Source organism: Dama dama, chromosome 11 (genome assembly GCF_033118175.1).
Source record: "Dama dama isolate Ldn47 chromosome 11, ASM3311817v1, whole genome shotgun sequence".
In the NCBI taxonomy this organism is placed as follows: Eukaryota; Metazoa; Chordata; class Mammalia; order Artiodactyla; family Cervidae; genus Dama; species Dama dama.
The window spans coordinates 8,352,937-8,379,924 of record NC_083691.1 but is presented as its reverse complement, the minus strand read 5'-3'; the positions used below and the strand labels follow the sequence as shown (position 1 = coordinate 8,379,924).

At 54.5% G+C, this 26,988-nt stretch overlaps 1 protein-coding gene across 3 annotated transcripts in view; it reads right to left on the bottom strand.

Annotated features, from left to right (window-relative positions):
• The window catches only part of SH2D3C (SH2 domain containing 3C), a 32,978-nt gene extending 7,038 nt beyond the window's left edge, over nucleotides 1–25,940 (bottom strand). The window contains exons 1-6 of one of the 3 annotated variants that reach the window (XM_061154595.1): nucleotides 25,769–25,940; nucleotides 22,878–23,355; nucleotides 11,611–11,650; nucleotides 4,659–4,787; nucleotides 2,750–3,204; nucleotides 1,064–1,188 (exon numbers count right to left, since the gene is read on the bottom strand). In XM_061154595.1, the coding sequence (XP_061010578.1) occupies nucleotides 1,064–1,188; nucleotides 2,750–3,204; nucleotides 4,659–4,787; nucleotides 11,611–11,650; nucleotides 22,878–23,355; nucleotides 25,769–25,805 (1,264 nt within the window). In that variant the 5' untranslated portion in view covers nucleotides 25,806–25,940. Of the gene's footprint in view, nucleotides 1–1,063; nucleotides 1,189–2,749; nucleotides 3,205–4,658; nucleotides 4,788–8,519; nucleotides 8,640–11,610; nucleotides 11,651–20,739; nucleotides 20,839–22,877; nucleotides 23,356–25,768 lie in introns of those variants that run through there. The other 2 variants (XM_061154596.1, XM_061154597.1) reach the window with 2 other exon arrangements.
• Nucleotides 25,941–26,988: the final 1,048 nt, after the last annotated feature.

Here is a 26,988-nt window from a genome sequence, read left to right as displayed (position 1 = left end):
ATGAGATCCTTCTCTGCCCCTTAATCTGTTTAACCCTCTCAACATCCTGTGTGTGAGTACTTTTATGATCCTCATTCTAGAAGATGAGAAAAGTGAGACTCAGAGAAGCCAGCTGACCTGCCTAAGGTCACCCAACCAGCAAAGGGTAGAGCTGGGATTCAAAACCAGGTGTCGAGTCCTCACTCTTGGGTACTTCATTGTGCCACACTGCTTAGAAGTTGTCCAATAAATAATTTGTGGCAAAGCAACTTAACATTTATACTCAGGGGTGTTGTTTGGAAGGCAAGTTGGCAGTTAGGACAAGCTGGCAGGCCCATGGTTAGAGAAGAATTTGTAACAACCCATATAGACAGCTACATGGCAATAGGGCATTTCCCAGCAAAGGTTTCCCTGAGCTGCCCCTCTGTCTGCATGCTTTGCCTGCCATGTGGACAATATGTGGTATGGCCTGTGGAAAACATCATTTTTTTCTTCCAGAAATGAACTAGTGGCATGTTTCTACAGTAGAAATCTTCTTTGTACTTAAAAAAAAAAACACACAGTGTTCTGTGCTTTCTGCTCAATTTTGCTGTGAATGTAGAACTTCTCTGAAAAGATCTATTTAAAAGAAAAAATAAATAAAGCAAGCTTGACCAGTCCAGTTGGATCCCACCATTTGGAATCAGGGATACATTAAATCCCAGCCAATAGAGGGCCTGGTCAAGTGGCTCCTCACACATGGAGGCATTTGACCAATGGGGGCTGAGTGTTGCTGATGGCACAAACTTCATAGCATTGGAGCCCAGATTCAGTAACATTCAGGAGAATGAATGGAAACCACATGCACAGTGCCTGGTATCCAATAGGGACTCAATGAATTGTGGCAGAATGAACAAGCCATGGCTATGCTTTGCATGTCAGCATGGATAGTTTTAGTATCCATTGTTGCAGGGCATGGCTCTCAGATAAGAGGAAGAAGCACACATGATCAAACACTATAAGAGAAATCGTCAGACAGTGCACACGTGGGCACACGAGGCCACTCCCACCAGACCCCCCATGTTCCCCCCTCCACTGGCCATACCTGTACTATAGGCAGGGGAGCTGGGGCTCTCGGAGATAGGGGACATGGGCGAGTGCAGGTCTTGGATCTGGTCCATGCTGAGTGCACAGTTGCGGATGGACTCCCGGGGGTGGGGCACTGATGTGCTGTGGAGCACACACTTTCATGAGCAGGGAGCCCAGAGGTCAGGGTCCTCAGCTAGCATTAGGACCCCCACCCCTGCCTCCATCCTAGATCTGCTGAACTTCAGAGGCAGAAAAGGCTTGGAAATGATCACGTCCAACCTCCCACCTGGCAGGTACAAAAACTGAAGCCCAGAGGAGGAAGGGCTTGTTCAGTCCACAACCTGCACAACTGTTCTCTTCCCTGGGAACCTTGCCCCAGGGAGCAGAATGAACAAGCCATGCCCCAGCTTGGAGAACAGTCTCAGGAGAGAGGCTAGCAAGAAAGACGGCCAGGCTAAGGGAGCCAAACCCACCATCCTGGCCTCTCCTCACTGATCCCACACTATTACTCAGGATGCCTTGGGCACACATGGCCTGTAGATCCTGGCACTGTTTTAATCACTGGTTCCAAACCACAGGCCAAGTGGATACTCCTCACAGGGTATCCAACCAGCAGTTCCTTGGCTGACAGCACAAAGTCCAGGCCCAGGGAAATGGGACCTATTGAAGTGCTGAAGCAAGCACATGAGTGCTAAGTCACTTCATTCGTAACTGACTCTTTGCGACTCTATGGAATGTAGCCTGCCAGGCTCCTCAGTCCATTGGATTCTCCAGGCAAGAATACTGGAGTGGGTTGCCATTTCCTACTCCAGGGGATCTTCCTGACCCAGGGATCAAACCTGCGTCTGTCATGTCTCCTGCATTGGCAGGTGGTTCTTTACCACTAGCACCACCTGGGAAGCCCCACAAGATGGCACGTCTTGCAGCAAACAGCCAGGGAAGCCATAGAAACTAGGGGCACAGACTTTGGAGTTGTGGACCTGGGTCTGAATCTTGGTCCTACCACTCTCTAGCAAGCAGCTACCCCTCTTCAAGCCTTGTTCTCATCTACGAAGTGGCAGCATGGACGAGAGCCACCTCCCAGGGGGACTCGGGAGTCAGTGAGGTTGGGAAAAGAGAGCATCAGGAGAAGGCCAGGTGCACAGTAGGGCCTCAGGAATGATTTGCAGCTGTGGCTTGTCCTCAGATCAGGGCCTAGGGTCACCCAGCCCGACACCTGGGCATTATCAAAAATGTCACCGAAAACATTCCATTTCCTGTGCGATGGTTTTGCAAAGTGCTCTGTTCTGATGCCCACCTGGGCCTAGTTAGGTGGGGTGAGGTGGGGTAGCATTAGCAACAGGGACCAGGCCCCTGCCTGGGATAGGACAGCATCCAGGGCTCCTCCAGGCCAGAGGGAGCTTTCTGAGTGAGGGCCCTTGATAGATCGGCACATGGAGGCAAGAGAGAAGGAAGGTCAGGGCCAAGGGTGCACAGCTAGTCGTAGCCGAGCTGAGACAGCAACTGGGCTCCGTGGGCTTCCACACCCAACTCAGCATGGCCGAGTTTCCTCCTCTTGTTCTGCACACACTGAGGCTCCAGAGCAGTCATTTTACCCCAGACCAGTATGACTGGGCCTTCCCTTTCCCCACCAGCGTTCACATTACTGACATCCCCACTTGACAGATGAGAAGACTGAGGCGGAATGTGGGTTCTCACTCACCTGGTGGGGCAGCCATCGCTGCGGGTGACTTTGTCAGCAGTGAGCCCATCAGTCATGGTGACGCTGCGCCGCTTCATGTGGCTGCCCTTGGGGCCCGAGGGGCTGGCGGGGCTGGCGGCCTTGCCCCCGCCCTGGCCCAGGCCGTAGCAGGCCTCCAGGTAGCGCAGCGGGAAGGTGCGGTTGACCGGGCAGTAGATGATGGCGCCGCTCTGCTCGGACACAGCCTTGCGGCTGCCCACGTGATACCGCACCAGGGCCGGCACGTGGTCGAAGCTCTCCTGCTCGAACAGGTACTGGATGTGGGTGTAGCTCTCGCCCGCCTTCACCACCACCTTGTTGATCTTGAAGTGCAAGGCCTGGTTGCGCCAGCGGCACGTGAGCACATAGTCGCCCAGGCTGGTGAGCGAGTCCCGGATGAGGAAGTCGCCATTGCGCTGCACCAGGGTCTCCGAAACCTGAAAGAGGCAGGGTCAGGCTGGAGCGGGGCAGAAGAGGGCCAGAGCCAGCGTCTGGGGCACACAGTCAACAGAGACAGCTGCAGCTTGGGAGGGGAACCCAAAGACCCAGATTCAGAGGGTGCATCTCAGCCAGAAGCCACAGGTCTGGGCACAGAGGCTCGGACATGGAGGGACATGGCACCCTCGAAAGGGAGCCCCCAAGATCTGAAACTCAGGTCTCAGACCTACTCCTTCTCAGGGATCTCGTTGGGCACAGTGAATTCCCCATCCTTCTTCCTCCAAACAGCCAGGGCTCTGGCACATCTCTGGGCTGAATATCCTCCCATTCCTGCTCACCTAGTGAACTCCTATCCGTTCCACAATGGCCTCTCTCCTCTCTACCCCTTCCTTGGGGCAGCCCACACCCCCTCCCAGGCAACCCATTCTTGAGCTTCTCCCACTGGGTTCTGACTACCTGCCTGTCGACCCCCATCCTGGACTACCAGCCATCGAGGGAAGCCATCACCTATTTTATCTCTGTATCCTTGGTGCCCAGCACAGGAGCTGGCAGAGTTGATACTTGACAAAGATTTATAGCAAGCATGAAAAATGGAAGAACAGGTGACTGTTTGCCCAAGCCTATGCCTCAGCCCAGAAAGTCAACCTTATCAAAACTGAATCATTGAAGTGCTGATATACACTAACCAAACACATAAGAGGCTGATGTATAGACCTATAACAGTAACTAAAAATGGTGGTAATAATAATAACAACCACCACCACCATAAATAAAGGACAATGTTCATTGGGCTTACTGCATATCAGACATTGTGTTAAGCACCTCACATGAATTAACTCATTTAATCCTCACATGCTAAGTTACTTTAGTTGTGTCTGATTCTTTGTGACCCTATGGACCATAGCCCACTAAGCTCCTCTGTCCCTGGGATTCTCCAGGCAAGAAAACTAGAGTGGGTTACCATGCCCTCCTCCAGGGGATCTTCCCGACTCAGGGATCAAACCTGCATCTCTTATGCCTCCTGCATTGGCAGGCAAGCTCTTTACCACTAGTGCCACCGGGAATTCTCACAACCAACCTTTACAGTAGGTACTATTATTAGCCTCCATTTAATTAATTAATTAATTTAGCCCACACCTTGCAGCATGTAGGATCTTAGTTCCCTGACCAGGGATCAAACCTGTGGCCCCTGAAGTGAAAGCATAGAGACTAAACCATTGGACCACTAGGGAAGCCCCATATCCTCCATGTTATAGGTGAGGAAACTGGGGCTCAGAGAGGTGAAGTGATTTGTTCAAGGTCACGCAGTCAGTTAAATGGCAGAGCTAGACCTCATCCCAGTCTACTCTGATTGAACCCACTGAACGATAGTCAGAGCTTTTCTGGTCTGGGACTGGCCAAGGTGGTAGGGGTAAGGGTCTAGGGCCAGGGTCCGAGCTCAGGGCCCACTCACCTCACGTGGGATGCGGCCGTGGTACCAGGCATGGCTGCGGAGATCTGTGCTGCTGAGTTTGAGCTCTTCCTCCAACTCCTTGTGCAGTTTCTCAGGCGACGAGTCCAAGATGTACTTCTCCTTAGAGAACTAGGCGGGAGACAGAAAAAGTTGGCATCCAATCTGAAGCCCCTTCCTCCTTCCCTCCCAACCTCCCCCACCCCAGGTGAACTCATTCCGTCCCAGGACCCTGGGAACACTTAGGCACAGATGCCGGAAAGGTTCTCACCCATGAGTCCCTATCCCAGTAGGTGTAGAGGAATCTCAATTAAATCCACCAAAAAGTGCCTACTGTGTGCTAGGCACTGCACTACTGCCAGGGTAGACAGGGAAATAAACAAGCCTGTCCTCAAAGAAGTTCCTTGTCTAAGACAGGAGGCAAAAACAACACAAGTATTTCAGCAGACTGCAGTCAGCACCACAGTACTGGACAGCGGCAAAGGGCCGGGTAGCTTTCGAAAGGGAGATGCAGTATGGGCCAGGTAGAGTGGTCTAGGAAGGCTTCCTGGAGAAGATGGCACTCACGAAATTCATTTTGTACCAAGGACACCAAACTGATCTGGAAGTAGGGGGAGGGAGGATTTCTACAAGTGGATAAGACAACAAGTACTCAGGTAAAATTGTGGACAAAAACAGGGTTGTGTGGATGAGGATACATTCTGGGACAGTGAATTATACAGGGGTGGAGGCGGCAGCTACAAAGAAGGAAGCAGAGGCCCCCACCAAAGGCATCTGTGATGTCCTTTATTGTTCACAAAGCCCTTTCTTCCTTGCTATCCCAAGCAATCCCTGCTAGATGGGGTGACCAGCCCAGCAGGGAAGCCCGAGGTCACTCACTGGAGATAATGTCCAGGATCCCCCTTTCCACCCGCCCAAGGGGGAGATTCCTGGTTTCCTGGTTGCTGTGGCCTGGGGTTGGAGGCCTAAGAACAGGGAGATGGGAGTCCGTGCTGCCAGGTACATTCCCATCACAGAGCCCAGCCCAATTCTGGCTATGTTGTGTGAGTTCCCTGGGCCTCAGTTTCTTCCTCTATAAAATGGGTACAATTGCAGAACCTGCCTCACCAGGTTACAAGGATAAAAGGAGACAATACTCCAAAGCACTGCAACCAGCCCATAGATGTGCTTGTCACTGTGAGAACATGTAACATTGCTCCCTTTCCCCAACTCCAGGCCCCAAAGATGCCTGGTCCAGGACAGACAGATCCAGCCCAGAACTGACCAGGCAGCAAGACAGATGAAAGGGGTCACTAAAGGGCAATCTCTCCACCGGAGCTGCTCCTCACCAGGGCCCAGTGGCCTCCAGTCCACTCCCTGCCTCCTCTGACCTTTCACAGTTCTCAGAGCCTAACCCTGAGACTCCATTTGCTAGCCTTCTGCTTCTACTGCCTCAGTTTACCTCAATCTACACTGCTCCCAAGATACCCCATTTCCCAGCTTCAGAGATATCTAGAATTTCTGACTCCGTTATTTCCACATTGATGGAACCCCCACTCTAGGACAGGTCTTATGCCAGGGGCTGAATCCAAGGTCATCAGCACAGGCAGCCTCAGCCCTGGGGGAGCTACGCAGATACTGACAAGCAACCCTAGGGTTTCTGGATGCTCAGAGACACACAGGGAGCTCCTGGAGGAAATGAGCGTGTCCCTCCTCATCTGGTCAGGGAGTCCCTGAAGAGGTGATGTCTCCACCGAGGCCTGAATAAACCAAGCAAAAGGATCACAGTGGGGACAGACAGGCAACCAGGTGGGCAAGAAAGAGCTCTGGGAAGAGAGTGGTGAAGTCAGGGCCCTGGAGACAGAGCTAAGGCCCTGGGGGTGGAGGAAGAAGCTTCAAAAGGACTGGAGGGTGGCAGGGGCAGGCGTGGCAGGGCTGTGAATCTGCCTTGGGAAGCTGAGATTAATCCAGAGGCCACAGCAGATCTGCAGAGGGTTTTTAAAGCATTGGGGCCGGTTCAATCAGCTGTGTGGAGAGGGCCTGGAGTATGTTGCAGGCAATGGCAGGGCAGGGTGGGGTGTGGGGGTGGAGACTGGGGGAAGGGCGTTTAGACAACCATTGATGGGGTGCAGGGAAGAGGGTGGAGGGAGTCAGAGAGGATTCCAGGCAGAGAGCTTGGGAGGACAGAGCTTGGAGACACTCTCCAAGGTGGGCAAGACTAGTGGCAGGAGCAGCTTGGTGATGGGCTCATAAAATTCTGAGCTTTGAGGAGCCTGTAGGGCTCTGGGGCAGATGGCTGGAGTGGGTGACATACATGAGTGCCCAGGGAAAGGCAGGGCCTGGAGATGGGGGTTCTGAACATCCCCTGCCCAGGGTAGAACCTGATCCCCCAGAAAGGCAGGGAGTTCCAGGGTGAGCTGACATTTGGGCCTTCTCAGGTTCCTACACTTCTCCATGGCGTTCCCTAGTCTTCAGGGCCCTGGCCCCTCTCCTAAACCACACCACACCCTGGGGAGGGAAGAGTGCAAGTCATGGGGGAGATTCCTCCTTGACAAAGAGCATGCAGTTGAGAAGTTGCCCCAGTACCACAGCTGCAGCAAGAGGGACGGGGGGCAAAGAAGGGGAGGGGGCTGCGTGGGAAAGAACCCGGTCCCAAGACTCTGCCTGCCACTGTGTGACCTTGAGCCAGTCGGTTTCCCTCTCTGGGCCATAAATAGGTGGTCGGAGACTGGACTCTGCTTTGCCAAACATAATCAACCGTTAAGGAGAATCTGGCGACGAACTGGGTCGTCCCACACACCTGAAGTTAGGGAACCCTAGGGTCCCTGTGCCCTCTTCCTCACCTTCGACCCGGGGGTCCCTAGCTCCCAAGGGGAGTGGGTGCTGGGGCGCGAATGCAGCATCCCTGCACCCGGGAGCGCTGCTATTGGCCAGAGATGATCTCACCGCCTCCCGGCCTGCGAGCGCCTGATTGGCCGGTGCAGGGATGCTGCGCTCAGCCGCCGGCGGGGCAGTCATTCAGGCGGGCTCGGAGCGTGCGTGTGTGTGCGTGTGTGTGTGTGTGTGTGTGTGTGTGTGTGTGTGTGTGTGTGAGCCTGGGGGAGCGCAGAAGTGATGCGCCCAGCGTCCCCCAGGGGGCTCGGGAGGTGAAAGCGCGGAGACCCCGGGTCAAGGTCTTAACCCCTTCCCACCAGCCAGTGCCCAGCCAAACCCCTCTAGCTCCCTTCAGTCTGGCAACCCTAAGCAAAGCCATCCCCAGATGATGCTCCGCAGAGAGGCGGGGTCCGGGTCCTCCCCTCCACCCCCTTCCGTTTAACCCTTTCACCGCCACGGCGCCTTCCCGCACTGCCCGGCCAGCTGGGTTAGGAGCCCCGCGCCCCAAGCATGCCCGAGTCCACCTAGAGGGCAGGAGAGTCACGGGCGCTTCGGCCGCAGCCCCGGCAGCATCCCCTCAGCTTCCCACACCTCTCTCAGCCTCTGGACCCCGGCCCAGCGCCCCCCGGTACAATGGGGGAGTCAGTCTGCCCGGGTCAGATGCAGGGGCCGGAGCGTTCGCAGGAGAACCGGCAGGACGCCGGAGACCCCATCTTCTGGTACCCATTGCCCCAGCTCAGCTCCTCCCTGCGGAGGAGGCAGGAAGGACCGGAACGGCAGCCTCCGCAGCCCCGAGTCTCCGGAGGGGCGGCTGGACCTTCACCCTGCGGAGCGTCTGGGCGCCCAGAGGTGAGGCTGGGGCGACCCCGCCCCCTCCCGCAGCCCGCAGCCCGCAGCCCCTGCCCCGCCGGACCCTGCGCGGCGCCGCAGGCTGAGGTTCCCCCGGCTGCCCCGGCGAGCGCCCGGGGTCCCAGCTCGGAGCGCCTGGCGGGGGCCGAGCCGCCCCCTCACCTGCACCTGCACGAAGGAGCCGCGGTAGAAGCAGCAGGCGGCGGCCGACAGGGCGCTCCACAGGCTGCAGCGCTCGGTCATGGTGGGGCCGGGCGACCGGGGCCGGGACGGTGCAGGGGGCGGCGGCCGGCGGGGCAGGGGCGCGGGACCGACCGGGCTGGGCACCGGCTGCGCGTGCCTCTCGGCGGCGCGATTACCTCATCGCCTTGTCGGGGGAGGAGCGGGGAGGCGGGGCGGGGAGACCCCACCCTCCAGCCAGCCCCGGGAGGGGAGGGGGCCATTGTTCCTCCCTCCTCCCGCCCCCGACTCCCCGCCCCCTCGCCCCCCAGTCCCCCGCCCTCCAGCCCAGCTCGCCCCGGCAGCCCGGAGCCCGGGGATGCGGAGCTGAGGACCTACCAAGGGGGGTGTCAAGAAGGCAGAAGGATGGGGTGGGCCGGCAAAAGGCGGGGGGGTGGGGTCCTGCCTCCCCAACTCACCTCTCCCCTTACTGACCCGGAGAGGGCAGAGATTTAGAATTAAACCATGTCTAAAGCTGGAAAAATCCCTGTAGACATTTGACCAAATCCTTTGTGGCCTAAGGAAATCTCCCAGAGTCCAGGATTTCTCATCTCTGACTTGGAATCAGACACTCTTCTGGGAAATGCGGGATGTCATTGACAGACTGGGGGTGGGGAAGAAAACTCAGTAAGGCTCTGGGGTTTGGGAATCAACTAGCGATGCCCCACCTCCACCCAACCAGTCCCTTCTCTTGCAGCCCAGACTTACTCATCTGGAAAACATACCTGTGCTGATCTCACAGAACTCTGGTAAGTATTGGCTGAGCTGATGCATATAAGCTGCCAGACATTAAGCAAGTGCTCAAGAAGTGCCTGCTATTGTTTTCAAGCTTAGTGTCTTAGAATCCGGACCTTTGGCCATAGGCTCTTCAGTGCAAAGGGAGTCATTGCTGACTCTGCATCAGTCAGGCCTGGAGTTCAAATCTTGTGGCAGGCTGTGTGACCTTAGGTAGATGAGTTCACCTCTCTGTTCAGATGTTTGATTATTTTCTGTAAATACATCTTAAGCTCTGAGCATGGAGCTTGGAATTTCATGGTCTTGGAACTTCAGAATCCTTGCCTTAGAATCAAAGTACTTGCATCATGGTCTGAGAACCCTGGAGTTCTGGCAGCTGAGCATGTAAGGTGAGGAATGGACTTTGGGTAACTGACTATTGATTCCATTCTCTTCTGAGGCGTAAAGCTAAAACTAATATTCCTTTGAGTTCATTCTTTAGGGGACTGTTTAATCAGTTCTGGTGTGTGGGTATTCTTTCTTTTATAGCATTTTTAATTACATTTTTTCAGCTCCATAAACTAAAGGAAAAATACAAAGCTAATAATCCTCTCAGGGATATCACTACCATCAGTGATGGGGATCTCATTACCTTGCAGCTGGGATTTGTGAGATGCTGAAATACATGCCTCTGTGGTCTACCACTTGCTTTGGGGCTGGTTCTCCCCGAGGCCTCTGTCCCACTGTGATGCCAGGGCTCTGGATGAGAAGTCAGGGCCCAAATCCTGGCAGCAGCTCCAGCTCAACTTGCTGCAGCCCTGGGCTGCATTTCCTGGGCTCACTGAGCTCGCTTTCTGACCTCACCCATACACTTACCTCTGCCTGGATCATTCTACCACTCATCTCTGCTTAACTTTATCTCCTTTCCAGCTTTCTGTTTGGAGAGAGGGTGTTGGTGCATATTCCTGGCCAATTGCAATGGCTTGGCTTCAATGCCTCCTCCTCCAGAAAGCCTTCCTTGATCTCCTCATTCCCAGCTCCTGAGCTGAAAGTCATCTCCTACCTCCAGAGCCCTAGTGGTTTCTTATCGAAACTTCTGCTGATGGTAAGGGACAGCAATATGAGCACTTCCCACAGCGCTCATTACTGATCACTTACACAGGGCTTTCCAGGCAGTATTGTGGGTGATGGAAAGTCCCTGGGGTCAGGAACCAGCCCAGATTCCACCCCCCCAAATGGGCATGGATTCATTGAGCCCGTAGCAACCCTGGGTCGGAGATACCACTGTTACCCCATTTCACATAGGTGAACACTGAGGCTCAGAAAGGTGACACACACACCCAAAGTCATGTAGCAAATAAGCAGCAGATCTGAGACTAAAATTTGGGCCTGCTGGATGACAAAACACAAGCCCAAACCATTGAGTGGTTCTCCTTTGATCCCCACATGGGCCAGGAGCCCTTGAAACACAGGGCCTGGTGCTCCTTGCCCCGCGCTCCATACTCAGAGAGGACCTGGCTCAGGGTGGTGCTCCTGGATGGGGAAGGCCAAGAGCTCTGTCCATGGTCTTGGCAGCAAATAAATTTCGACAGCAATCCCAGTTCTGCCCTGCAGTAGCTGTGCGGCTGTGGGCAAGTCACTGCACTTCTCTGGGCCTCAAGTTTCCCATCCATAAATGCACAAAAGAAGGCCCAATGATGAGGGGAGAAGTCAAAGACCTTATTCATATAAATAGCTCAGAACTGACTCCCTTCCAGTGCCAGCAGCCAGCACGGGACTCTGCACACAGTAGTCACTCAAGATGTTCCGTCGTATTATGGTGGTTATCATCAAAACTGCATTTTCAAATAAAAATAAATGGAAAAAAACCCCTGCATTTTCAACATTCCCAGTGCTCAGGACAAGTTAAGTTTATGATCAATGCGACTGTGTTATCTGTGATAAAGAACTGAGTCATCCTTTCCTGCTCCCACTTCCCAGTTCCAGCTCAGAGACCAAGCAGTATTAGAGCCCGTCTTCCCATGGAGGCACCCCTGGGGCCCTGTCCAGCTGGCAGCTGGATGGGGTCTGGTGGGAACAAACATTGGGAAGTCCTGAGACTGGGGCCAGGAAAGAATGATGGCAGGCCTGGGAAGAAGATGCTGGGAGTGAAAGCAGACCCCTTAGGCTGCCCTGACCCCTAGGCCTTCTCCTTCTGAGAACAGTGGGTGAGGTCTGACTTCTAACGGGGCCAGAAAAGGACTCTGCCCTTCCTGGAACTGGCTCTGGGCACTCCCCCCCGCCCCCCGCCCGCCAGTGTCCCCTGCCCAGCCCCTCTTACCTTCACATAGTCCCCGCCAGCCTCCGGCTCTGCAGTGGCCCTGGAAGGAGAGAAGAGAGGTGAGTGGTTCCCAGCCCTGCCTGGCTCCCCAGCCGCCAGCCTCTGCCCACCTGCCTGGTGCCAGCACTGAGCACCTGCAGGACTGAGCACTTGCTGGAATTGGCAGGCTGGGCTACTCCTCCGCTCTCCAGCTGTGTGACCCTGGGCAGGTCCCTTCGCCTCTCTGAGCCTGTGTTTCATCGGGTTGTCTCAGGGCTTCTGGGAGCTGATGAATGTCACACGCTTAACATAGCGCCTGCTTCCTGTCTTGACTCACCTTTAGGACACTGTGGTCTCCCGGTGTTCACTCTTCACCTCCTCCCTGACTCTGCACGTCGGTGACCGCAGACTGGACCTCAACCTCCTCCACTCCAGCCCTACCCTCACCCTCATCCCCCTTCAGAGGGACCCACCCAGCGGCACATCGCCGTGCCATTGCTGGTGACAGCTGGCTGCGAAAGTGATTCCCCTCCCGTCAAGGGTGGCCTGGGTGGAGCCTGGAGTGGTCAGAGGCCAGGGGTGGCTATTGTTCCCAAATAAATACATATTTATTTGTTCCTCCCAAATAAATATCACCCTTCCTGATGAGGACCTCCATGAGCCACGTCCCCAATCCTCGGCCTTAGGTGCCCTCCCTTCTCTGATGCAGCCTGGACTTCCCCTTCAAAACAAGACTCAGAAACCCAACTGCCTCCTTAGCATCTCTTCCAAGATGTCTGAACTTGACTTTTGTATCCAAAGCAGGACTCTAGATCCCCCACCCCACCCGATCCCCCACACCCTAGCTCTCTACATCCGCTTCCCATCTCAGGAGATGTCAGCTTCATCCTTTATGTTGCTTTGTTTGGCCAAAAACCCTGCGGTCCTCTGTGCTTCCTCTCTCACTCACCGTCCACGCCCAATCCATCAGGAAATCCTGTGGGTCTCTTTCCAAAATAGGTCCTGACCACTTCTCTCTGGGTGTCAACTCTGCCCCATCTGGGGCGCCTTCTCTGTCCTCTGTGGAGCACACAGCAGACTTCTTGCCACCCGCCGTGTCTGCCCTCACACCCCTCGGGCAGCTTCCCCTCCACTGCCCTGGTGGTGCTCAGGTAAAAAGCCAAGCAGGTCACTGTGCACAAACACCTCCCACCTTGGGATTTCCCTGATGATCCAGTGGGTAAGACTCCGGACTCCCAAGGCAGGGTTCCTAGATTTGATTCCTGGGCAGGGAACTAGATCCCACATGCCATAACTAAAGATCCCACGTGGTCCTGCATGCTGCAATGAAAAAAGATCTACCAAGATGGTGTTGCAACTAGCAACTAAGACCTGGTGCAGCCAATTAAATAAGCATAAATTTACTTTTAAAAAATGCAATCTTATCTAATTTAAAATGAAGCAAAACAAAAACAACCCCCCAACCCTTCCATCCCTCAAAGAACTAAATCTAAACGCTATTCCATGGCCTGTAAACAGCCAGCCACGTAATTTATCATCTAAACCAAGACTTCTCTTGTGAGAATAAAGAGGAACCATTTTTATGCCAGAAAAACAAGCGTAAACAGGCTTATATTTGCCCCAGCCTACAAGGCCCTGTGGTGACCCAACTGCCCACCTCATGAATTCCCACCCCCAAAATACGCCTGCTTCCCTCATTCTGCTCTAAGCCACTGGGCCTTTGCACTTGCTGTTTTTTTGCCTGGAAAGCTCTTCCTCCAGATTATCACATAACTTGCCCCTCCCCCTACTTTATTTAGGGCTTTGCTTAATGTCCGCAAGCCTTCCCTGACCACTGTGCCTAGAACTGTCCCTTGTCCTTCACTCTCTATCCTCAACCTTGTTTTATTTTCCTCAGTCTCTGCCTGAAACAATCACTTTCCATTGATTTGTTGACTCAGGTATCTGCCATCTCCACCAGGGCACTGGTGAGATGGGTCTCATTCACTGCGGAGCTGCCAGCACACAGCAGGAGCTTGAGAACTGTTTACTGCTGCTAGTGAGGACCCACAGCGGCTCAGTGGGTAAAAAAATCTGCCTACAATGCGGGAGACCTGGGTTCAATTCCTGGGTCGGGAAGGTCCCCTGAAGGAGGGTGCAGCAACCCACTCCAAGATTATTGCTTGGAGAATCCCAAGGACAGAAGAGCCTGGTGGGTTACAGTCCATACGGCTGCCACGAGTCGCAGACTGCTGAGCGCGCACGCACCAGTGAGGACCTGCTCTATAGCACAGGGAGCTCAGCTCGGTTCTCTGTGATGACCTAGACGGGATGCGGGGGGGATGAGGGTGAGGGTGGGGGTGGGAGGGCGGTCTGAGAGGGAGGGGATGTATGTACATGCATAGCCGATTGACTTCATTGTACGGCAGAAACTAACACAAAAACACTGGAAAGCAACTATGCACGCACGTGTGCTCAATCGCTTTAGTCGTGTCCGACGCTTTGCGACCCCATGAGCCACAGCCCACCAGGCTCCTTCTGCCCATGGGATTTTCCAGACAAGAATCCTGCAGTGTGTTGCCATGCCCTCCTCCAGAGGATCTTCCCAACCCTGGAACTGAACCTTTATCTCCTGTGTCTCTTGCACTGCAGACAGATTCTTTACTGCTGAGCTACCGGAGAAGCCCACATTTATTGCCTAAGAAATGTATGAAGAGTGTACCCTCAACCAGTATTCATCACTCTCGTTATTATTAATTCTGTCAGGCTGGACCCTGGTTCTCTGGCTGACACAAGCCTCAGTATTCCCATCTGCAAACTAGGGAGGGAGGTCAAACTTCCCCAAATAGAGAAGCCCCAAATTTAAACCGAAGTGTGATAAATCTAACAAAATAAGCTGCAAACCAAAAAAGCTGAGTTACAAATGAGACAAAATAAAAACTGTGGGTGAGGTGTGTGTTTCCAGGGTGGGATTTCACATAGGGTTCCCCCTAGCTCCTGAGGCCAGGGGCTCCTCTTTGGGATGCTGGCTGTCAGTCTTCCCTGTTTTGACATTCTAGGGGCTGTCCCTCCTCCCTGAAAAGTCCTTCCTGATCTCTAACCATTGTCCCTCAAGCTGCAAGCTGGCCCCTGCAGGCTCTGAAAGCCATGTGAGTTCTCTCTCTCCAGCCAAGGTGGGGTGAGGGTAAAGTAGGGACCCCTCCCCTTGCTCACCTCCCTGCTCTTCCTGGGTGAGGTGTCCTGTCCCAGCATTTCCGGCCATTCAGGCCCGGAAATCCTCCCACTGTTGGGAACAGACTGGCCAGGACACTGGGATTGCCCCAGCATTTCTTCCTGCTTCCTGTCCACTTCCCCTCAGGCGCTGGGCAGGAGCAGAGTCTTGGGGAGGGGGTGCCTGCCCCAGGGATATCAGGTAGCCAGAGCCAGTGGGGTGCTCGGGTCGAGGCCCAGGCCCGGGAACTCCCCATGGCCCCTCCCTGCCCCTCTGCAACACTCCAGGATTTCTAAGACCTAAGGTGACCATGTCTGCTTACCACCCGTGGCCATCACCTGCCCAGACTATGGCCACCACCTCGCCACGCCTCCCCGCCTGCATCTGTGCCCCTGTGACTTGTTCTCACCCCAGCAGCCAGAGTGGTCCTGTTAAAATGAGTCAGATCACACCTTTCCTCCGCTCCAACCCACTGGAGTGGCCCCTAGTTTCACTCAGAGTAAGAACTGAAGTCCTCATAATAGCTTCTGCACACTGGCTCCTCACCACCTCTCCTGCCAGTCTTCAACAACATTCCCCTCATTCATGCTACCCTAACCAAGCTGGGCTTCTCGCTGCCTTTTGTCCCGACCTCAGGGCCTTTGCACTTCCTGTTCCCGCTGCTAGAATACTTTCCCTCCAGATATCCACTGAGCTCCTGCCCTTCCCTCCTTCAGGTCTTTACTAAAGTGTCCCCTTCTCAGTGAGGACTTCCCTGGCCGCCCACCTGGAAGTGAAGGGAGCCCCCTCAGGGCTCCCCACCTCCCCGCCCTGCTTCATTGTTCTCTGTAGCGCTTCATCTGACTTGCCCTGTGCCACCTCCTCTCATCAGAACATCAGCTCCACAGGGTAGGGGTTGGGCTCTGCCTGGAATGGTGCCAGGCACCCCATGAAGATGTTTTTGAATGAAAGAATGTCACAGCAGTCCCTGCAATCCTGAGGACAAGCTCTAGTTCTGGTTGGTGGGCCCTCTGTGACCAGGCCCCTGCCAGCCACCCCTCCACTCTTCCTCAGGGTCCTCTGTGCACTCTGGCCTCAGCCTTCCTCCAAAGAGCACTACTGCCTCCAGCCTCAGGACCTTTGCACATGATATTCCTTCTACCCAGAGGAATTCTCTCCCTTAGAGTCAGAGGAATTTCTACTCAGCCTGCAGATCTCGGTTTGCTTGGAAATTTCTAGAATGTTCTCCCTCCTTTTGTAATGACTAAATCCAGGAATCGAATCTTCCATGTTTAAAAACTCAGCTCCATTAATTAATTCATTAATTAATTTCTTATTTTATGGATTTCAAAGGCATTTCCCCTCTAATATTAGTGGTGAAATCAATTAATAAATAATAGTGACAATTGAGCTAAATCAGTTCCATTAATCAGCTGCATCAATTATTTAAATAACCAACCCCTTTAATTGCCTGTATTAGCTGATTTGTTCTAATAACTGATACCACTTATTGCATACATTAGCTTAATTAATTGAATTAATGACCAGCAATTACAGTCCATTACCCTTTATTTCCCCAACTCAGGTTTTAGTCTGAGTTTTACCTTCAGGGTCTCCATCCTGGCCTGAGAGAAAGGGTGAGGCTCCCCCAGGGACCCTGGAGAAGAGGCTACTGTCCTCTTCCACCTTGGCCCTTCCTCGCCACAGGCAGCCTTGCCCTGCAGAGCCCTGGGGTCTTCCTGCCCTCTATCTGTCCCCCAGTTTGCTCCTGGGGCGTGGTCATATGGCCTTAAGTGGACACTTCCCAGCCTCTGCCTCCTGCTTCTCAGCTTGCCCCCGCCCTCCCCTCTGTGAGCTTTGACTTTCCCATCTGTGAAACGGGCATATTTTAACTGTCTTCATAGAGGGGCTGCAAGGATCCTATGAGAATAAAAGGTACAAGGTTCCTTAACCCCTGGGGCTCCTCCCTCTGACACCCCACCCTGACCCCAGAGAGCTCCCATCCTGCCCTTCCTGGGGGCTGGAGAGATTCTCTCCCTTCTTCACTCACCCGAGCAGAGCGACAGCCCTGCTCTGTGCTCCTCAGTCCTTCAAGGCTCTGAGCAGACAGAGCTGGGGGTGGAAAGCCCCATTTCTCCGGAGACACGCAGCCGTGGGCCTTTGGGATTCCACACCAGGAAGGCCCTTGTCGTTAGCCCCTGCCCCACCGCCTCTCCCGAACAAGGAGCCACCACTGTCCTGGAGAGAGCTTGCTCCCCTCCCCATTCTGCACCCTCAGTCTTCTGGGCAGGGGTGAGCTCCCCAGCAGAGCTCAGGGAGGGCGCCAGGCCTGTGGGGAGAGGCCAGAGCAGCAGCCACTCTTCCCAGGGCAGAGCTGAGGGGTCTGGGTCCCGGGAGTTGCTGAGACTCAACAGCTGCTGGCCAAGGGCAGAGGGGGAAGGCGAGCACTGAGCACTGACTGAGGGACTATGTGGAAGCCCCGCTTCACAGCAGGGCACGCGGCTACTCAGAGGAGACTCACGTTGGTTCTGCTTCTTTCCTTGCCCTAGGCAGGCTCCCCTAGAAGATGGGGATGCCCCCAGATGGAGACAGGGAGACAATGGGGAGAGGAAAGCGACGAAAACTAATCTTTCAACCAGACCAGGAGCCCCAAATTGACATCAGGAAGAGGAAATGGAGTGGGCATGAACAGAAAGAAGACACTTGGGGGCTCTGGAGAGGGCACTGAGCTGGGATGGAGGAGGCTGTGTGATGCTGGGTGAGTCGCCCCCGTCGGGTCTCATTTTCCTCTTCTATATACAGGTGTCCTGATAGCTGAGCATCCCGTGTGCTGGGACTCCCTCGGGCCATATCTAGGAAGAACGCTCTACTATGTCTACTCTTCACAATGACCCTGTGAAACAGGCGCTGTTTTTGGAGAAGCAGATGGGGAAACTGAGGGTCAGAGAGGGGAGGGGGTCTCTCAATGTTATAAAGACAGTCAGCCGGCCTCTGAGCAGATGGTGTATCCCACCCTCCCCCACCCCTCCCCAGCTCTCACGCCCCTGAACGTCCAGCATTCTGTAAACAGGGTCCCCTGAGGGTTTGAGGGGATGTGGCTCCAGCTGGGGATGGGGGAACCTTCCGTCTATCCCGAGCCAGCGCAATTCCCACAGCCTGAGGCGTCTAGGGGTCTCGAGGGCTGTGAGAAAGTCTCCACAGGAAATGAGAGCCAGGAGCAGCTGGGCCCCTTCGGAAGACAAGGACCAGCCGCCCAGAGCCTGAGGAGACTGAACAGGCTGGGCCCACCGCAGCCCCCTCCCCTGGTGGGTAATCACTACCAGATGCCCGGCAACTGACGTCACTTTGCAGGGCCGAGAGGGTCGTGGGACTCAGGGGAGTGTTGGGAATTCTTGGACCAGATTCAACATTCCAAAAGGATATGGGGGTGGGGGGGTGTCTTGGCCTATTCTCAGTGCCTGGCACCAGGGCTGGGGCACGGGCAGCTTAGGGTGCCCCTGGCTCTCCTATGGGGTGCTACCTTCTCCAAGTCTCAAGTTTTCCTGCTCAACAGCCCTGAGAATGAGAGCGGAGGGGTCTGGGTCTCTGGGAGGAAGGAAAGGATGCTCTGGTGAGACACTTCAGAAAAGAGTAAGACTCGGTCCAATCTTCCTCAAAGGAGAGGTGCTTGTCAAACATAAGTCAGAGTGGGACCGTCCTCTGCTCAAGGCCAGCGACGGCTGCCATTTCGTTCACAGTCAAAGCCAGGTCCTTGCCGGGCCTTCCAGGCCTTGCTTATCTGAACCCATTTCCTCTCTGGCCTCATTTCCACCCCTCCTCTCCCCAGTCCCCATCTTGCTTTCTGCTGCTCCTCCAACACGCCAAGTATGCTCCCACCTCAGGGCCTTTGTAGTTACTGTTCCTTTGACCTAGTATATCCTTCCCCAGCCATCAAGAGGGTCTGATCCCAGGATGCCTGAGACTAACACAATATTGTACATCGACTATATTTCAAGTTAAAAAAAGGGGGGGGAGGGGGATCTGTTCCCTCATCTCCTTTGCTCAAATATCAGTTTCTCACTGAGAATTTTTCCCTGGATAACTTTCAGCCACTACCCCAAGACCAGTTCCCCTACTTGGTCTAAATCTTTCTCTCTAGTGCTGTTCTCTTCTAGCCGACCAGGTAACTCGTTATCTGGTTTATCGTCTGTCTCCCCCACACTGGAATGGGGGCTCCACAAGAGTAGTGTTTTGTCTGCTGTGCTCACTGCTCTCTCCCCAGAATCTAGAGGGGTGTCTAGGGCATAGCTGCATCTCGGTAACTATTAAAATGAATGAAGTTCCAGCTCCTTCACTGTCTCAACTCGAGCAAGTTGTTAACCTCACAAAACCTTGATGTCTTCATCTGTAAAATGGGCTCCTGTTACCGCCTTTCCAGGGTTATGGGAAGCCATTTGAAGTAATGGGAGAGACAGATCTGAGATGCTTACTTACAGCAGGTGATATGTGGCTAGTGGTTAAGAGCTTGGGCTTGGGACCTGGTCAGGTCAGAATCAAACCTTGGTTCTGACAATCTCTCTGTGACCCCAGGAAAGTCCCTTTTTCTCTCTGAATCTCAGTCTCCTCACTGGTAGAATGCAGCAAATAGACGCTCCCACCTCACAGGGCCCATGCGGTAGAGGAGACCCACTAAGTACTCCAGGCAGGGCTGGCCAGCTGTCCTCTGGTGGGACCCTGGCCTGACCATTCCTGTGTGTGGGTGTGGCTATGGTGTGGGGCTTTGGGGGACCTCCCTTCCCTCTCTAAGCAGCCGCTTCCTCTTCTACAGCATGAACCAAAGGGTCGAGTGTCAGGACTCTCTAGAGCCACTGTTTCCCTGTAGGCAGCTGAGGGGATGGGGACTGGGGGGAGGCTGGGCAGCTCTCCTTTTTGGGAGCTAAAGGCCCTTCATTGCCTATGTCGTCGGCCCCTCCTCCCTCCTTCCTCTCATCCCCCATGATCTCAGCAGAGTACAGGGCACCAGGAAACTCCTGCAGCCTCACCTCTTCCCCTTCCTTCCTTCTGCTCCAGGTGCACCCTGCTTCCCAGGGGGTAGGGGAGGGACATGTCTCCCCCAGCTTAGGCTGAACAGCCACTGGGATGACCCCCTTGGGACACTCAGGAACAAGGCCCCTAGTCTTACACAGTGGCAGTTCTCAAACACCCTCATCCCCAAGCTGGACGGATCCTCAGAGACCATTCCAGGCCCATCTTGGCTGCTGGAGAGATGGACGCCCAGAGCAGGGCAGGATAAGCCTGAGATCACAACTGCAAAGCAGCTCTCCTGTCTCTGACATAGAGCTGAGCTTCACGGGCTCTTAGAAGAAATGTTCAATAGTTCCTCGCCTCCTACTTGGTCTAGGGCAGGTGAAACACTGGGTCCCAGGGCACCAGGTAGGGGCTCAATCCCATCTGCTAATCCACCCTCCTCAGGACCCCGGGACATCCCAGGTGATCAGGTGCAGGAAGGGAGAGTCTCCCCATTTCCTCTGTCAGTTCTAAGCCAGGCCTGATACCCCGAGGCACTGCCAGGACCATCTCTGCCCACAGGGGAGGATGGCTGGCTCCTAGACCTGGCATTCTCCAATTTTAGTATGTGTGCTGCCGAAGCGAGCACTAGACCTGGCATTCTCAAGATGTCTCAAGACCTGCTGAGGGGTCTGATCCAGGAAGGTGGAGTTAAACCCTGCTTCTGACTTTCACTAGTTGTGTCAAACTGGGCAAGTAAATCTCTTTCCTCATCTGTAAACTGGAGATAGTCATAGTGTCTCTGTCTTGGGACTGTTGTGACCAACAGAGGCTCAGCCTGAAGCCGGGTCAGAGTTGCACCAAAAGAAAGTTTAAAAGTGCCAGATGCTAAACTCGCACCCAAGTTTGTCAGCTGCCCCAGAGGCACAGATTTCCCCCACAGATAACTCCCGTTCCCCGCGGCGGCCCTCCTTGGTCCCAGCTCGGTCACTCACCCTCTGGATCCCAGTGCGGGGCACCTCCGGCCCACTGCAGTCATGGTTCCCTGCCGTCGCCGCCTGCAACCCGGGGACCTCCTGTTTCCAAGGCTCCCGCCTTTCTCAGACTACCAAGCCGCGGAGCTCACAGCAGGACTCCAGGGGCGGAGCCTGGCCTGTAGGCCACGCCTCGGACACGCCCCTCCGCCCCTCTCTGGGCGCTCTCCACCGTCTACTCCGCCCTCTGGGAAAGACGTGCCCCGCCCCGGACACGCCCTTCTCCTCCTGTCTTGCTCCGCCCTCCACGTCCGTCAGGGTCGGGGAGGGTCGGAAGGCCACGCCCCCAGCACACGCCTCCGCCTCGCCCCGCCCCTCTCCAACGCCAGCTTCCCCAACAGTCCCCGAGCAACATGGAAGGGCCACGCCTCCCAGACACGCCCCTTCGCGCCGCCTGCCCCGCTTCCGCAAACTACCAGAGCTCATCTCAGGCTTTGGGTTACCTTACAACGCTCCCCCCGCACCGGACCCCTACATAAAATCCTTGTTGCACGCCCGAATGAGGCCGAATTTAAGAGGATGGCAAGAGAAGGCAGGCTGGAGTAGGTAAAGATGGTGAGAAAGCATTCGTTCTTTAAATCATAAATGTAAGCACTTCCCATTCACTGCGCTGTCTGTTGTGTGCCAGGCACTGTGCTGAGATTCTTACAAGAACGTTATTCTTGAATTCTCACCACAGCCCTACAAGGTAGGTGGTATCGTTGTGCCCATTTGTCAGATGAGAAAAGCGAAGCTCCGAGAAGGGAACAGACTTGTCCAAGGTCAGTAAGAGGCAGTCTGGTCTGGATTCACTCTGCAGCTCTCCAAGGTCCTCCTCCTCCCCACTGAAGGACCAATTATCCCAGCACACAGAAGCTGTGCTTGGGGTCTCAGGGCAAAACCACTCAAGAGAGGATCCAGAACAAACCCTAGAGTTTACTTTTGCTCAGATTTTCTTTTTCCCTCTTTATTTCAGTAAGTACATCTATAATAATAAGTGTGGTTTAGACAAAGTCTCTGAGAGTTGAAAAGACAGGGATGTCTTTGGTTGGGGCTGAGGGATCTCCCAAGGGCTGTAGGGCTTAGAATGTGGTGGGTACCATGTGATGGATGAGTGTGCAGCCACTGGAGACAGGCAGATCCCTGCTCAAATCCCACCCCTGCAACCTTGTCTGAGTCTTAGATTCCCCAGTTGTAAGATGGGGGCAGGGAGGGTTACAGTATTGATATAATTTTTTACAGAATTTTCAGTGAGTAACATTTGTTTTGACACCTAGTAAAACGGGTACTTACTAATTGAGAGCTATGGTCATACATCACTATTTGTATTTTTGCAACAATTCAACACACCCTATACCCAAATTAGGTAACAGATGCTTTACCAGACCAAGGGGAGCAATGTTGTCCAGTAGAATTAAAGGTGGAAATTCAGAGGTGGGGGCCCAGGGCAGGGATCCAGTGGCTGGGCTGGGCCCAGTCAGTAGCTGAAGGCTCACGCTGGAGGCTGCCTAGGGCTTTAGAGTCAGGTGGGTTTTAGGTCAGGTCCTAACTTCGTCATTTGCTAGATGTGTAATCTGACTGGGGCAGATGGCATTTCTTCTCTGAATCTCAGTTTCCTCATCTGTGGTATGGAAATAACAGTATCCTCTCCCTGGATTTTTTTGTTTTTTTCTGAGAATTAATTACACGTGAAGGGCTAAGTACAGTGCCTGGTCTATAGCACTGAAAAGTGAAGTGAAAGTGTTAGTTGCGCAGTTGTGTCTGACTCAGTTGTGTCTGTGACTCCATGGACTGTATAGCCCACCAAGCTCCTCTGTCCATGGGATTCTCCAGGCAAGAATACTGGAGTGGGTTGCCATTCCCTTCTCCAGGGGATCTTCCCGACCCAGAGATCAAACCCGAGTCTCCTGCATTACAGGCAGATTCTTTACCACCTGAGCCACTAGGGAAGCCTGGTTTATAGTAAGCACTTAGTTAATGTGTAGGGGTGTGTGTGTGTGTGTTTTGTTTTGTTTCTACAGATGTGTGTGTTGGGCGGTCCTCTCCAGACTGTGCTGGCAGAAGGCTGAAGATGCCATCCCCGCAGGTCCTGCCCTCACCCTTCCCTGATGGGCACCTACCTTTCTGAGGGCACATTCTTGGGGTCTTGCTCCTCTTCTGTGTCTGGCCTGGCATCCTCAGGTTTTCTTGTGGGGTCCACTTCCACCACTGAAGGGTTGGTTCCCACTGCTGGGGTGTCCTCCCTGGAGGCAGCAGTCTCTACCATCACCTTCTCTGCTGCCTCCAAGACTGGGGGTTCAGGCAGGCTTCGGGGTACCACCTGGGGCTCAGGGCCAACTTTCTGGGCCTTCTGGGTGGGCTGTTTGCCCTGAGCCTTCTTGATGCTGGGGCGAGGCATGGTGCCCATGTGGCTGTACATGTCGCTGGAGCGGGCATAGGCCGGGGGGCTCTTGGGGACTGTCACCATGTCATCCTGTGTGGCATCGAAGGTGTCAGCCTCCACCTGGGGCCGGATACTGTTGGGGGCCATAGATCGTCTCAGAGTAAAGGACCGAGGAAGGTTGGAGAGACTCCCAAACCCCTTGAACTTGAAGAACTCTGGAAGAGGGGAGGGGAGGGAAAGGAGTTAATGACATTGCCAGCAATAATAATAATGACAAGGAAACATTTGTGCAGTTCCACTCACTGAGGGTTCAAGGAGGGTTGGGAGCTTCACTGACACCCCCTCTAAGGGTTATGGTATAACATGGCACCACTGGGATCCTGTAGCCTTTGAATTCCACATCCTAGCTTTGTGACCTTAGGCAAGTCACTTGACCTCTCTGAGCCCCATTCATTCACATCAGTAAGATACAGATTATAGTATTCATCCCCCATGGCAGGGGCAGGGGCAACCTCTGGGCTGTGGACCAGTACCTCCTGGCAGATCAGCAACAGTGTTAGATTAGAAATAAAGTGCATGATAAGTCTAATGCACTTGAATCATTCCCAAACCATCCCACCCCATCCCCAGATGATGGAAATACTGTCTTCCACGAAATTGGTCCCTGGGGTCAAAAAGGTTGGGGACCACTGTCCTCTGGGCAATGGAAAAATTGAAGAAAGGCATGAACTCAGCATGTAAATAACATGCTTCATAACCGTCAGAAGTAATGAAGATGGTGATGACCATCACAGTAAATGCCTCTGCATTTGTCAAACATGCCACCTTCATTAATTACTTCCCTGAACTCTCAGCACAACCCCATGGCACAAGTTTAAATCCCCCATTTTCCAGATGAAGAAACTAAGGTTCAGAGCGGTGACATGACCTGCCCGAAGTCACACAGCTGGAAGCATGTATGTGTGTGAGTGATGTGCGTGTCAGGGTCGGGGGAGTGGGTGTTTGAACGAGGCTCTGAGGTGCCCCGGAGGTGCGGATGAAATGAGAAGGGGGCTGTTGGGTCCCTGAGGGTCCCGCTCCCTGCGGTTCTCTCCTTCCTGTCAGCTGAGCCCTGGTCGGGACTCAGGCGGCAGTGCTCGGGTGATACCATCTCCGCGTTTCCGCAGGGGTGCGCCTGCGCGCCCTCCTCCCTGCTCCCAGCTGAGGGACTGCCCCTCCTCCTAGCCACCACCGTCTGCCGGACTTCACCACGGCCCCTCCATAAGCAAAAACCAAAAACCCTGGCATTTCCCACTTCCTTGGCATCCTCCACCTCCTCAGATCCTCACGACCATGGTGGAACATAGGTGGGATGGCCCCATTTGACGGAGAAGAAACTGAGGCCCAGAGAGGGGAAGGAATTTGCCCAGGGTCAGAAAGCCAAGCGGAGCCTGGCCGAGGGCCCAGGGCTCTGGAGTGCGGGGGTCAGTGCTCTGGGGCTTTCCTCCCAGGCCTGCCCACCCCCCACCCCACCCTCAGTCTTCAGCCTCTGCCTCCTGACAAGCGCCGTCAGCAGATGCTGAGGCTCTGCTCTTAGAAAGCCATGCCAACGAGCGAATTGCCTCCTTTCTTGGTTCCACTTGTTTTGTCTCCTGGGCACCCGGGGTCTGGAGGAAGCACTAGTGGGGCAGGGAGGGAAACTGAAGTCCAGGGTCCAGGGACATGAGACTGAGCCCTGCTCTGTACCCCCATATGACCTCAGGCAAGTCTCTGGGTCTTCCATCTGTGGAGCACAGACAGTCATGATCCTTGCCCTGTACACTCCTGTCATGTGCTGTCAGATCCAAAGCACCAGAGGGGGTCTTCCCTGTGGTCCGGTGGCTAAGACGCTGCGCTGTCAATACAGGGGGTCTGGGATTCAATCCCTGGCCAACAAACTAAATCTCACATGTTGTAACTAAAAAGATCTTGCATGCCACAGAGAAGATCTAAGATCCCAAGTGCTGTTACTAAGACCCAGCATAGCTAAATCTGTATCTAAATCTTAAAAAAAAAAAAAACAAAAAAAAAAACAGGGAGCTGAAGTTTTCTGGGACCAGGAAGGAATCAGCAACCTGGGGAAGAAGAGTGATGGGTGGGTGTGGCCCCTCAATGAGTTGCTCTGGGTCCCAGCGTCAGTGCTGGTGGGGTCGTGGGACATTAACCCATGGCACGCACCCCTCCCCCCTCCGCCGCCCCAGCAACTCCCAACCTGAGACCCCCCCATGTGAACCAGCACAGAGGCAAGCAATGGAATGCGTGGAGGTCTTCTCTGGCCCAGCCCAGAGGTCAAAGGGAGCCAGAGGACACATAGACGAATGGAGAGACTGACAGTTGGGCGGGGAGAGACAGAGAAATAGCGACGGACAGAGACAGACAAGAGAGAAACAGAGATGGAGAGCCAAACCAGCTGGAGAGAGAGACAGAGATCGGGCCAGAGGGATGCAGAGACGGCGCCATGGAAACTCAGAATCAGAGTCCTCCAGAGAGAGCCAGAGATGGACAGAAAGAGAAACAGAAACGAGATGGAGAAGAAGCAGATGCAGAGAGGCTGAGACGGACGGACAGACAGAAGGATGAAGGACGGTGCAAACGGCACCCCACACTCACTGAACTTCTTGCTGGCCTTCTTGGTCCCCTCCGTCATCTTGGCAAGTCGTGCAGAGCCCCTGGCCGAAAGGCAAGTGGTCACTCGAAGCTCTGGACATCAATGCTGGGATGCCTCCCTCACCTCCCCTTCCCCTTTCTCGCGCTCTCTCACTAGCTTCCTCTGTGTATTTTTAAACCAGTGAAACTCTCACAGCCCCACCCTCCCCATCCTCTCCGCAGGGGGGTGGAGGCAGGGCGCCCCCCTCAAGTCCCAGCCCCTGTGGGCCTCCTCCTTGGCCTCAGCAGCGGGGAGAGGCGGGGGGCAGACCACAAGCGCGTGAGATCTAGAAGGTCTGGGAATGAAACCGCAGGCTCTGGGAACAGAGCCTACTGGGCTGGGGGCCTCCAGGGACCTGATGACCGCTGTCGGGGGGTCTGGCCAGCGGGCTGGGAGGGTGCAGGGAGTCAGGCCTGTGGGCAGAGGGGTTTAATCTAAGCCTCGGTGCTGGTGGATGTACTGGCAGTGGTGGCGAGGGGAGTGCCATGGTTTGGCCCGTTGGCCCTGAGACCGCCCAAATTCAAGTCTTGGCTGCCCCCCCTCTGTCACCGTGTGATCCTGGACAAGTCCCTCCCTGAGTCTCAGTTTTGTCTCTGTGAGTGAGGGGTATTTGCAATGCCCACCTCACAGGGTCCAGCGCTTGGTGCAAAGCCTGGCACAGAATCAGTGTCCTCAAGGCACGGTCACTCCTTTTCAAGCTGGCAGGGACATGGCGATGATTTAGTCTGCCACCCAGCTATACAAGGACAGGATAGGAAAACCGAGACACAGGCAGGCAGAAGGACCCCGGGCCATACAGCGGCTTGGTAGCACAGACTGAGTGACAACTTGCCCTTTCAGGCCCTTTTAACCCACAGCCTGGTGTTTTTCTACCCTGCAATCCCGTGTGTGTGTGTGTATGTGCACGCTCACATGGACAGGACAGAGATGAGGAAATGAAACCTCCCCTACATAGGTTGTCCCTGACACCTGCGGAAGCATCCATCAGCTGCTGGGGGGCACCCGAAAGACCAGGGGCTTCAGATCCCGGCTCTGAGTTCGGAGTTACTTCTGCCTCTGAAGACTCGGTCACCTAATTTCTAGAATAGGCATGAGTGTAAGGTACACAGTCAACCCACGGAGGCTGTGGCATGATCGGACATTATTATCCTGGCCCCAGGGCTGGCCCACTGGGGTGTGAAAG